The sequence below is a fragment of the Sceloporus occidentalis genome, unplaced genomic scaffold (genome assembly GCF_023333645.1).
Source record: "Sceloporus occidentalis isolate IW3139 unplaced genomic scaffold, rSceOcc1.0.p SCAF_302, whole genome shotgun sequence".
Lineage (NCBI taxonomy): Eukaryota > Metazoa > Chordata > Lepidosauria > Squamata > Phrynosomatidae > Sceloporus > Sceloporus occidentalis.
This window is the reverse complement of record NW_028317282.1, coordinates 201,358-214,118: the sequence shown is the minus strand read 5'-3', so window position 1 is coordinate 214,118 and position 12,761 is coordinate 201,358. Positions and strand designations below refer to the sequence as shown.

The window sequence follows — 12,761 nt, the reverse complement described above, 5'->3', positions numbered from 1 at the left end:
AGGGGACGTCAATTAACTCTTCGAGCTCCAGACCGAGATCGCAATATTGAATACGTAAAGCACAGGAGGGACGTTTATCTCAAAGGAGAAGAGATGTTAAAATCTAAAACTAGAGGATCAGAGGCCGAGATGGGATGGGAGGATGTTTTACTTCACCGAGAGGGTGGTGGATAAGTGGGACGGGCTCCCAGCAGAGGTGGTAGAGGGAATTTGAACACACGTAGGGTAGGCGTACGTCTCCTGAATCTAAGATGAGACCAACAACTGATTAAGGTTTGAGTCATTACAGCAGGAGAAACAGGGAGACTAGCCGGGGGCCGGATGGGGGCCGATCTGCCGGCAGATTTTGTTTTCTTATATCAGCACCTTAAAGGAAAACATATTATTAAAAATATAATAAACTGGTGCTGGTGCTGGGTTGGCAGCTCTTTCTCTCTTTGTTCGATTTACTGCCTCTTTATGGTGTTGCTGTCATAAAGTGTTTTTATTTCTGCTGCTTTTAGCTTGTAAAGGTTCCACCATAAAAACCAACAATGTGCAAAACATTCTTAGCGCCCGCTCAATGTATCTGTATGGATAATAATGATACAAAGTCTATCATATGCCACACCGTGTACCGCAGCTCAGTGTACATAGACACAGGAAATTTAATGGCAGATCGGCCCCATTCGGCCCCCATCTAGTCTGTCCGTTTCTACTGCTGTAAAGACTCAAACCTTAATCAATCGTTGGTCTCGTCACAGTCAACATGTGATTATTTGTATATTATATAAACAGTTAACTTGTGGACTAGTAAGTTTATTATTTTTTATTTATTATTATTATTATTATTATTATTATTAAGCTTCCCAGTGCATTATTTGCTGAAGCGGAATCTTTGAAGGTAGCGCCACCTAGTGGTAATCTGGAAATTTGCACACAATCTGTCTATGCGATCAGAAAGCTCAATTTCCTCCTTCAATTTTATGTTTGGCACAGTAGGACCGCGACAATTCAGTATTGCCTATGTTTTAGGACTTTCTGTTGGTTTTTGCCATCAGAATACCAGGTGGGATTTCTGAAAATCCTATGGAATCAAACATCTCTAACAGAGCAACTTGGACAGGGTTATTTGCCTCCAAGGTGAGCCTGAAGAGTTATAGGTATACTGATATCTAGTGATGGAAAGTGAAATCTATTCAATAAATGTAACTTTATGGAATAATAAAAGGTGTTGCTAGAAATCCTGAAGTCTTCCTCCCCTCATCAATGTTGGAACTTTCAATGTTATCATGCCTCTGCTTGGTGGCGGCGACTAAATAAGTGCAATACCTTTATTATCTTTAACTCCTTAAGGACAATCGGCGGTCCCTAAAACCATTGAAAACAATACATTTTGAGCCCGTACATGTACAGGCTTTGTCATTAAGGGGTTAAATGACGCATTCATAGCCTGGATATTAACAATGTAGCGTGGAAACAATAGGATGCGATTAACAACTCTTGTAGAACCTCAAGTAACCACTAGGTGGTGCTCAAGTATCAAAATGGCTGCACTAGCAGATACATGGCTTTGTAGACATTAAACTATTACCCCCGGGGGCATATTTTTTTAACCTAAACACAGTAAAGTAGATAGTGTACATTTTTCTCTATTATACTGCCTTGAAAACTTTGGAAAGAAGCCAAAATATGAAGCCCCAACTTAAATTTTTTTTTTAGCCGGTTTGTACTCTAGACAAATTACTTGGGGATGTCACTCAGCACGTTCATTCTTTCACATTTTTCACAGTAATAATATCCTCCGATGGTTGTGTATTTTATTTTTTGACATGACACGGTTTCCAGATCCTGAGATACCTGAACCTCAAAGGAGCTGCTCTTCGGAATTCCCTCGCTCTTTCCATTTTTTTAGAGATCTTTAGTCTACGTCTGGCTGATGGTCACCAAACACAGAGACTTTCCATCTTCCCCCAATGCATCCTGAACCGGTATATAGTTGAGCAAACAGGGGCAAATGTTTGCCCCAAGCTCATTTCTTTTAGGTAATTACTCAAAGTTGGACAAAGGAGGCATGTAGGAACGACCACTTGCAGAAGCTCAACAAAAAAGTAGAAGAAGCTTTATGATCTCTCTTTCAGACGATGAGTTCATTCCTCATTTACAAGAGAACCCAGAGAGGAAATGAGCTTTTGAAGTCAAAGAATTGCCAAGTCCACCATCTGGCTGCAGGGAGGATCATGGGAATTGTAGTCGTCCAATTGTACTATTACTAATTGTACTACATTGCACTGTAGTTAACCAGGCACTAAGACCAAATCTATTAATATACAACAATGTTAATATTAGCTATTAATTTAAGTTCCGATAACCGTCCATTTCACTTTCTGCAAACAAACAAAAACAAAAAATCATAAAAATGAAAATGTTCGCATTATTTTGCAGTTATCAAGAAATCAACCCAATACGATGGCGTGGAGGTGGGATGCTCTTCCTATACTCTGGATCCTTATCGAAGGTAAAAAAAAAAAATCCATTCCGGCTGGAGAAGTCAGTAGGGGTTTAAAATTTTTAGAACACTGATTGAAGTCTCTCAATTCACAAAAAAAAGGAGAGATTTAAAAATATATATTATTTTTTTTAAATTGTGTTTGTTAAATGAGGGTTGAAATGCAGATCCCTTCTTTCCCTATTAAATGTAAATACAAAAAATCCCTGACAAATATTTTTGCTTCTTCCAGGGGCTTTTAGTAGACATTGGGCAGCCTGGATGCCACAGACAGTTTCAGCCTTCCGGGAGACCTGCGTGGCCATTCCGTGTACTTTCGACTTCCCCGAAGACATACGACCTTCGACGGTTCACGGAATTTGGTACTTCAACAGCCCGTATCCTAAAAACTTCCCTCCCGTGGTGTTAAAGACGAAGACAAACACCGCTCACGAGATTTACACGGGTCGCACGAAGATGCTGGGGGAACTACAGGAGAAGAACTGTACCATACAGATCGACAGTCTCAACCCGGACCTCCAAGGAAAATATTACTTCAGGGCCGATCTTGGTGGATACAATCAGTACACCTTCTCGGAACACGCCAACCTATACGTATTAGGTAAATTTTACGTTGCGTTCCATTGGAGAACCACGTTGACCAATGAAGACCACGTTTGACCCAATGACCTCTAATGCTTTGGTTTGGTTAACATGTCCCCTCGTCTTTTTTTTTCTTATAGATGAGCCCTTTGTTGTCTCCCCTCAAGAAATCGTATCGGGCTCGGAAACCGAGCTGACGTGTCTGGTTCCGGACAACTGTCCAGACATGAAGCCTAGCGTCACCTGGTTAGATATTGAGGGTTTGGAGCACCATACGGTGTATGCCCGGCTTGAGGAGAGCAGTTCTGCTTGGACACACATCTCATCTCTCAAGTTTCTTCCTTCTCATAAAAATAACGGTCAGCGGCTCGGCTGCAAAGTCACCTTTCCCGACACCGAACTGGAATACAAAGGATACGTGACAATGGATGTGAAGTGTAAGCGGTTTCAGAATCTAATGTTACTTGAAAATGAGATTCAAACGTAGCTTTCCTCTGATTGGCTGATAAATGCATTACACATCCAATCATCTTTCATTTAAAAAAAATATATATTTTTTGTGGTTTCTGGAGGTTTTAATACCGGCTTTTCCTTAAAACGTAGGTTATTATCTTAGAATTTTCCATCTCTGTGGTTTCATTAGAAATAATTTATACAGAAAATAAAAGAGTAATTATTTGGAACAGGGATATATTTTTAACCATACCTTGAAAATTTTCAGAGGAACTTGAATATTTAAGAATATTTTTGTTTTGGGGGGGGGGATCCTTTTGTTCAGCAGAAAAAGGGCAGAAAAAATATAAAAAAAATATATTAAACAAATAACAAAACTAAAGATTTGATGGTAATAATATTTTAAAAAATACTTTTTACATTTTATTCTATTTTTTTTAGAAATGGTTTAATGTCGAAGGATTGTCATAACACGTTCTCCGTCTATTTCAGATGCCCCGAGAATCGTGGATATTAATTCATCCACGGAGACCACGGAGGGCACGCAGGTGGCCATCGTGTGCGTGGTGGACAGTAACCCTGTATCGCGCATCATGTGGTTCAAAGAGGACACTCTCTTAAAGGAAGATTATGCGGGGAACCTAACTCTGGAACTGGAGTATGTGACATTCAATCATGACGGGATTTACGTCTGCGCCGCCGAAAACGAACATGGCGCAACCAACAAGTCCATGGGGCTTGCAGTGATGTGTAAGCTAAAAAATCTAAATCATATAGCTGACTTCATAAAGAAGAACAATAACAATGGGCAAAATTCCGATGGAATCAATATCTAGTTGGTCACGTTCCATAATTAAATAATTGTATGGCGTTTCTCTTGATAGTCGTTGGGTCCTTCCAATACATCGGTTCAGTTTGAAGGACACTGTTTAAAAGGCATTGGCCATCATGATCGCTCACTCACACTCTTAGTTTTGGCCTGATGACCACCTGGAAGTGTCCTTGAGATTACTGTTGGTAGAACTTAGTAAGATGTACAGGAAAAGCGATATAGTTTTATGCAGATACTCATCTGTTTATCACACAAGTCACCAACTTTGATTATTAGGACTCGTTTTGTTCTCCGTGATGTTTTTAACGCCATACACTTCCCGTCTTGTAGATGCTCCATGGAAGCCATCGGTGAATGCTTCGGTGGTTGCGATGGAGGGTGAATCCGTTACCATTTTGTGCAACACGCAGGGAAACCCGGCCCCCATCATCTCCATCATCAAAGACAAACAGGTTCTGAATTCAGTGATATTTGAAAATGAACTTGTACTGGAAATTCCATCCGTCTCCCATGAACACGATGGTGAATACTGGTGTACAGCTGAAAACCAATATGGCCAAAGCAACAGTTCATTTAACCTCACCGTTGTTTGTAAGTATCTTCTCAGGAGCTTACGCTAGACTCCTTCTGAGCCTTTTAAGATACCAACGTCATGTTCTTATGGGGGAGTCAAAATGTAGCATCTAAGAATGCTTCACGTGGACTTCTTTAAGAAGAGTCCACTTTATCCAATCCTGGCCATCACACAACCTTTAAGCCCATAGAAGAGCCATGGCTCAAATATATACAGGAACAGAATTTGAAGGCAGATCGACCCATTGGGCTCATCTAATCTGTCAGTTTTCCGTAAAGATCGGGGGCCGTTACCATATGGACAGTCCATCCCGTAGTTCATTAATCTGCCATTGTTTGGGGTATTTGATTCCTTGCCAGCTATCTGTAGTGTTCATCACTCATAAGGTGGCACCATTTTGCTTTTCTTCCAGTCTCCCCGTTCGTTTTACCGGAATCAAAGTGCACGGTGAGTAAGGACACCGTTCAGTGCATCTGTACGGTAAAGTCCAACCCCGACTCGGTGATAACATTTGAAATTCCGGAGAAGAACTTGACCATCGGCGAGATGAACCCTGAGTTTGTACTCTCTCAGAGGAACGGGTACATGGTGAGCACTATTATGACCCTACAGAAAGAACGAGAGATACCCAAAGAGGTCCTCTGCACGGCAAGCAACTTGTACGGCAGAAAAGTTGAGGAGCTGCCGTTCCAGGAAACCAGTAAGTAGGGACCTACGGACCGATATCCATTCCATATGACCCATACAGCCTTCTGGTTCTTCTTTCCCCACCAAGTTTATGTTTTTTTTTTCCTGTCTTTATAGACAAGCTGGTGTGGGCCAAGATCGGACCGGTTGGAGCCGTTGTCGTTTTTGTAATTCTTGTTGCCGTTGGTGGCTACTTCATCAAAACCAGAGAGAAGTAAGTGGACGCCTGATGCTGAAGCCAAAGGCCCGAGTACGTAAATGATTAAATATTACGCAGCTTCACGGTCGCAGCCAGAATAAATAGTCGGATAACCTGATAACGTGAAGCAACTGTCCTCGGCTGCCTCCTCCAAGTGTCAATGACCCGGCTCTGAACTTGCGTGGGAAGGACTCTCCTCGGAATGTTCAGAAACGTTTTCAAAACAAAACTGTCCAATAGATTCCAAAAGAAACGCACATCTGCCCAGGGTAGAGCTTAATTGGGGGAAAAAATGCAGACAAAATAGAATATAAAAAAACAAAACAGGTTTGACTTTTTTCACCGTTTTTGTTGTTTGGCCAAAATTCTTCTGTGTCTGATGAAGCGGCCCCAGAATATGAAATTGTAAATAACAATGTACGGTGCACCCTTTTTATTTTTTTTATATTTTTTTTTCCATTTTTGACCGTTTTTAATACATATATATATATATGTATGGACTTTTTCCCTTTTCAATGTGACAGACGTTTATTTGGTGACATTTCTGATTGTTTCCTGTGAGTTTAAACCACACAAGGCGGCACGAAGCTGCTAGACAAGGTCGCTATTTTTAAAGTTCCTTTGTGGTTGTTTAACCACAAATCTTTGGTTTATGTGTAAAAACCTAATTCTCAGTGAAAAAATATCCTTTTTTTTTTTTCTAAAGGAGGAGAAAAGAGAGAACAAGAGGCCAGAATCTAACGCTAGAGGGTCGGAGGCTGAGATGGAATGGAAGGAAGTTTTATTTTACTTAGAAGGTGGTAGATAAATGAAACAGCCTCCCAGTAGAAGTGGAAGAGGGTGATACAGTGAGGGAATATAAACATGCATGAGATAGACATACGGCTCCTAAATCTACTAATCTTTCCATCGTTCTCGGGGGGTTCCATGTCCTGGTTTTTTTTAACCTCATTTTTTATTTTTCAGGGAATGCTTATATGTCATGTGACACAAAAAACAGAATCTGATTGGTTGTTGCCATAGAAACAGGAAACACTTCTGTGTTGATTTTATGTAATTAAACCTTCAGCAGAAAGAATAAAAGAACCGATCTACTAAGGTTTATTTGCTTAACATGAGAGCTTTTTTGTCTTGACATTCGACTTTGTTTTTTTCCCGTCCGCTGTTTTTTTGTCTGATGTCTGTCTCTTCTTTCCAATAATAAAAATAAAAAAGTTCTGACGTTAAGCAAATAAACCAAATAAAATGTTAATGAGTTATAAGTGGAACTGCACCTTAAAACAATGATTATGTACATAGAAAACCTTTCAATCCCGATTTAATCAACACTGAAAAAAACTGAATTATCTGATGGACCCCTACCTCCGCGGTCACAACGCTGGCTTAACGAAATACGTCTTATTCCTGTACTTTTTCACATCGTAATTAGCTTTATCTTTATTGTTTTTCAAAAAAATCATTCAGTCAAGAACAAAAAAGTAAATATTTAGTGTACTTAATTATTTAAGTATAAATAAAAAAAAAGTATAAATTAATATATATATAAATTCTTTTATGTAAATGATTTTAAAAAAAAATAGCTTAAATCTCAATATTAAGTTTATTTGAAAAAATATTTCTTAAAAAAACCCCATATTTTAGATCATTTTCTCACTTGCCAGAATGCATTCCACGCCAGGGCAGGAGGCCGGATGCGGAAACAGTACAAGCTTGGAATCGTTGGTCTCTTAGACCTTAGAAATGGAATCCAACCGAACAAAACCCTCTGATAATTCCGTGCTTGATCCAAGACGTGAAAAATATTATTACTAAAGAAATGTTTTCCTTTAACGTTGGGAATTTGTGTTTTATTGTAGAAAGAATATGCCTGAAAGTTCTAGTTTCATTCAGACAGAGACCTCTCCGATGTCCTCTTCGAGCAAAAAAAACCTTGGAAAAGTAGAGGTAGGAATTTCTTAATATCGTAGAACTTTTTTTGATGGGAACCTTGCCATCTACATCATTTTCGCCATAAGGGTGGTCTTTCATTTACTCTTTTAATTTACTATTTTTGGAAATGTCTAAATTTTTAGAAACAAAAAAATTATTATTTATTTGAGGTTTTTTTTAAAAAAAATCAGTCGATTTGAAATTATCAGAAAAAATATAAAAAAGAAAACAAATGATAACTAGCGAATAACAAAACCTAATTATAATAATAATTAAAGATGCAAGATTTAATTGAAATTGAAGGCTTATTTTTCCAGTCCTGTCTGGACTGGAATTCATTCTTTTTTAAAAAATTTTTTTTCCTGTATTGGAATTTTTTTTAAATAAAATGTTATTTGAAATTATCAGCAAAAATGTAAAAAAATATGAAATTACATCTAGGAAATAGCAAAACCTTATTATAATAATGATAAAAATGCAAGATTTTATTGAAATGTTGACTGCTATTTTTAAATTTTTTTATTCCTGGATTGGAATTCAAATTGTTTATAATTTTTTTTTCTGTTATATTTAAGTTTTTTACAATTTGGGTCGGATTTGTATATATAAATATATATATAGTCAGGTTATGTCATGACCAGTTGGGAACCCCACTTGTCAGTGACTGGTCTTCCTTCTTCAATAGTCAGGAGAGATTTGCTCGTTGGAAGGAACGGATCGCTAAGGTACGCATCAAACAATTTGTGTGTCATTTGTCTTATTTGTGAAGTATCTGTCCCGTGTATTAGGAAAAAAACCACCGGAATCAGCAAGTTTCTTAAAAGCACCAAAGCTGAGTTTTTTTAAGTCTTATTTTTGTTTTGAACGTTAAATTCATCTTAGATCGTTACATCAAACAAATACGGGGTCGTTGGCTTCACATGGAATGTGGACTATGGAGTACCTTTGGCTTATCACGTGACCTGAAATTTAGTGGCTTTTATTACTTTATTACTTAATTAAATCATTGTGTGGTTCACAGAAACCACTCCATTGATATCCCATGGATCTCCATTACCAGTAGTTGACCAGTAGTAAGAGAGTCAACCACGTGGAGGTAGTTTATGTTGGCCAGCCACGGCCATGTTACTCCAGAACCTCTCCTTTCAGGCTGCGAATTGCCCCCCGTGCCACATACCCCTGGATACCCCTGGCATGTTCCTGAGACTGTGTCCTCTTTTTCTTAGTTGATCTATAGGTTCCTTCGTAGTTACGACACGGTACTATGTTTGTTTCCTTGTTATATAATATTTGTTTTAGTGGCACCTCTGTCTCCATGTTGGTGTTTTGTTGCGTGTTTTAGTGTAGTGTGTTCACACATATACGTTAAAGATGATGTATTATTGAAGTAACACCACATTTTCTGTGTTTCGTTGTAGGATACATTAGTGTGAGTCTACACTCACAACATTAACTAACTTTATTGGCAAAGAATCAATAATAGCTGCACTTTACATTATTAAAGACAGCGCAGCCACCTCCTCTCCCCATCTCTCTCTCTTTTCAATGCTGCTTCTCTCTTTCACTCATCTTTTCTCTATTTCTCGTGCTTTAACTATCTGTTTCTCTACCGTTCTCTTTCTTTTCTTCCTTTACTCTTTTTCTTTCTCTCTTTCTTTCTCTCTTTCTTTCTCTTTCTTTCTTTTCTTCCTTCCTTCCTTCCTTCTCTTTCTTTCTTTCTTTCTTTCTTTTTCTTTCTTTCTCAAAGAGATTAGAGAGCATCTCTCCAGCTCATAGTATTTTATATAGCATATATTCTTTTTTTTAATACATGTACTCCATACATTCTATAGAATAACTTTACTATGGTTGTGGTTTCCACACATTGGTACCTCCAGCCCTTGGAGACACCTTACCTCCCGGAGATTATCGCCAACAATTAATTAGGATTTTATATAACTTTGAAAGGGGCATTCAATTAGAACCCTTCTGCATTCACAGAATGAATGTTCCTCTATGGAATGACAAGCCTTTACAGGCCACCGCTTAATGCTTCGAGAAGCCACAGAGAATATTATATTTCTTCGTCTCAGTCTGAGATTTGATTTTTCTCCCTCTGTTTTTTAGAACCAGTTCCTCAGCATTTCGGAAAGAGTCCTGCTGAACAAGAGACAGCAACCTCCGGCTGTGGACACTGACTATGCAAACATTGACTTTTCAAAGAAGAATGTAAAAGAGGGCTTCATCTCAGAAGAACTTACAGAATACGCAGAGATTCGTGTCAAATGACAACCCATTATCTAACAGCACAAACACATTTGTTACCCACATTCTGTTACCACCATAAAATATCATGCAGGTGGCATGTCTTACGATAAAACCTTTAAAATTGATAAAGTTATCAAAGCTTTGTTGGTGACAAACAACCCAACTCAAGGATACATTGTAAATTCCATACATCTGGTCTTATCTGCCATAGACCTTTCACCAAGGGAAGCTTTGATACATATTCCCATTCCGTGTTACAGAGTTACCAACCTGAATCCATGTCATGATGATGCAAAGTTCTAGATTGTTGGGTTCCAACGTCCAAGAGCATAGAGGACCTTACATTTGATCTTAGTGAATAGTTTGGAAGACTGGAATTGGACTTTATTGTCATGATGTCATGGTTCCAAGCTGGGAACTCTATATTTTAGCAATAAGTCCAAAAAACCCCAACCGATTACATCTTCTTGCATTTGTTTATTGACGTGGGACTGACAGATGTGTTCTCCACTCATAACAACCATTTTCCGCCATAGGTACAAAACGTCGCATTTAATTGGACACAACGGTTCGTTATGTATGGCGAATGGATCTCTGTAGAAATGATTTGTGCTGTTAGTCGATGACTTTCCACCCATAGTTGACCCCAAACTCCTACGTTTCTCAACCAACAATGACCTGACAGTCACATGTTGTCTGTATCTAGCTTATAGGATGTCTTTTCTCCTATTCTTCAGTTGCTGGAAAACATAATGATTGGGACTGGAGTTATATTTAGTCCTACATGCTGGGAATCGTAACTCCTTTTTCTTGCCAAGTAACTCAATAGCTTGCGTAGAGATATTTAATCCTCGGCGGCTAGAGGGGGATAGCAACCTTTTCGCAGCATTATTAATGTGATACGCACCCTCGCCAAGGGGGTTAATCTAACTTGTGTGTGCGTGGGTTGTAAGAGGCCATCATAGAAAATATGAAGATGGGTCCAAGAGCTGACATTCACTTAGGATTTAGGACCGCCGGCCTGTATCCTGTATTTGACGTGCGTGCGTCTCTATACTAGAAATCTATGTCTTTCCAGTAGAATTCACATATTCCCCCAAATATACCAATTAAAACATTAAGGTAAATAATTAAAGTTGTTTTTAATACATAGTATAGGGCTCCATAAGATGTGTCTTCACGGTAGTATCTGGCTTATTAACACTCTATGTTATTTTGTTACTAGTGAATTATAGAAGTTCTATAGTGGATCCTAGAGAGGATAATAGCTTCATCCCTTTAGTGCATTACGAGAACCGACTTGGCCCCCTTACTCCATTAGGTGGACGTATCCCATTGTATGAACAACCCTATACCTTACACGCAAAATGTAAGCGTGTCCTACAAAATACACGCGGAACAAAATGTCGACAGAAAAACACTTTGTTCTTCGGTATTAAACAAATTTGGATATATAATGAGATGATCACACATGCGCTCCTATATTATATATTAAGAAATCCATATACCCCCCCATAAAGAACATGGATTTGAGATGCCTTCAGGTCCACGTAGAAGTTTGGAGAAGGTAGACGTTCCTCGTGTTCCTTCTCCAACTAAAATGTGTCCTTGGGTCAGAGCTGCGTCTTATCTGAGCTTTCAACAAATAGCTCTGTGCGTTCTTCAAACGCTATCCAGCACCGAGGTTCCATCCGTAGAATGTCACCATGTCACCATTTTATTTATTATTATTATTATATGTGTAGAAACACAAAATCATGATAGTTTATTATTCTATATTGGGCCTCCAGTACCAGGTACAGTATAATATTTTCTAATAGTATCCTATAAAAAAGGGAGTTTCAGACCCCTTGTAAAGTATAATAAAATAATTATATTTTCTAATAATTTATATTTTGTTACATACACGACCAATTCAAACAGTCCTAGAATCCGGGGGATATATTCAGTTGAGAGTTATTAATTTTATTTAAGAGTAATCATTTTTTGCATTTTATTCTATTGAGAGGGAAATTCCAAAAGGATTACCCAATGAATATATTTAGAATAATAAAAAACACAATATTGTTTGATTAAAAACAATACACCGCAACCGCTTTAAAAAAAAATTTAAATATTCCAAAAAAACCCACATATTTTTCTGACTTTTCACAACATTTTATTCAACGAGTCCCAGCTATATAAAGTTTCAGATACATCGTATTTTGTTCTAGAATTTTAACATTCTTTAAACTGTAAATTTACAACGGATTGTGTATTTTATTTTTATTTATTGAATTGTGTCTCTGTCGCTTGTTACTAAATGTCAGAGTTCAAGATAATTTATTTATGCAACGTGTAAAAAGTTGAAAAAACTGTACAATAATACTTTTTTTGTCTTTCTTCTAAGTGTACAGTAGGTGGCGCTTTGTTTGCCTTGTATACATTCTATATATATATTATACCCTTACAGCCTGCGACGTGATGCTGGAGCACGGTATTCACCCCATTTATACCCGATTGAGGGTCAACAGGCAACGTCCCTGGGTGTTACTGAACTACAACTCCCGTCATCCTCTTTCGGCCATCATATCCGAGACTCAAAGATAATGCACCCAGGGACTCTGTCTTATCACTAATTATAAATTAGAGTATCCCAGGGCTGATCAAACAACTGTTTTATAATGTGTTGCTATCTGGAACCCATAGGGTTAATCTGGGTTAAACCTGTATTTCTCTGAATTTCAACAACAACAAAAAATGTATTTTTTTTTTGTAAATCTTCTTTCAC

At 38.1% G+C, this 12,761-nt stretch overlaps 1 protein-coding gene across 1 annotated transcript; it reads left to right on the top strand.

Annotated features, from left to right (window-relative positions):
• The first annotated feature begins 2,740 nt into the window (after positions 1-2,740).
• Positions 2,741-10,012, top strand: LOC149275012 (myelin-associated glycoprotein-like). Its single transcript, XM_089504985.1, has 8 exons — positions 2,741-3,089; positions 3,211-3,507; positions 4,016-4,273; positions 4,686-4,946; positions 5,342-5,629; positions 5,734-5,830; positions 7,672-7,759; positions 9,851-10,012. The coding sequence occupies exons 1-8, from the start codon at positions 2,750-2,752 to the stop codon at positions 10,010-10,012; spliced, it is 1,791 nt and encodes a 596-aa protein (XP_089361111.1). The 5' UTR covers positions 2,741-2,749.
• Positions 10,013-12,761: the final 2,749 nt, after the last annotated feature.

What these genes read in the sequence shown, in the direction of transcription:
- LOC149275012 (XM_089504985.1), top strand. Translation starts at nt 2,750, where the DNA reads ATGCCACAGACAGTTTCAGCCTTCCGGGAGACCTGCGTGGCCATTCCG. An exon ending in TTCATCAAAACCAGAGAGAA is followed by an intron (nt 5,831 to 7,671) that starts GTAAGTGGACGC and finishes GTTTTATTGTAG; the next exon opens with AAAGAATATGCCTGAAAGTT. An exon ending in AAAACCTTGGAAAAGTAGAG is followed by an intron (nt 7,760 to 9,850) that starts GTAGGAATTTCT and finishes TCTGTTTTTTAG; the next exon opens with AACCAGTTCCTCAGCATTTC.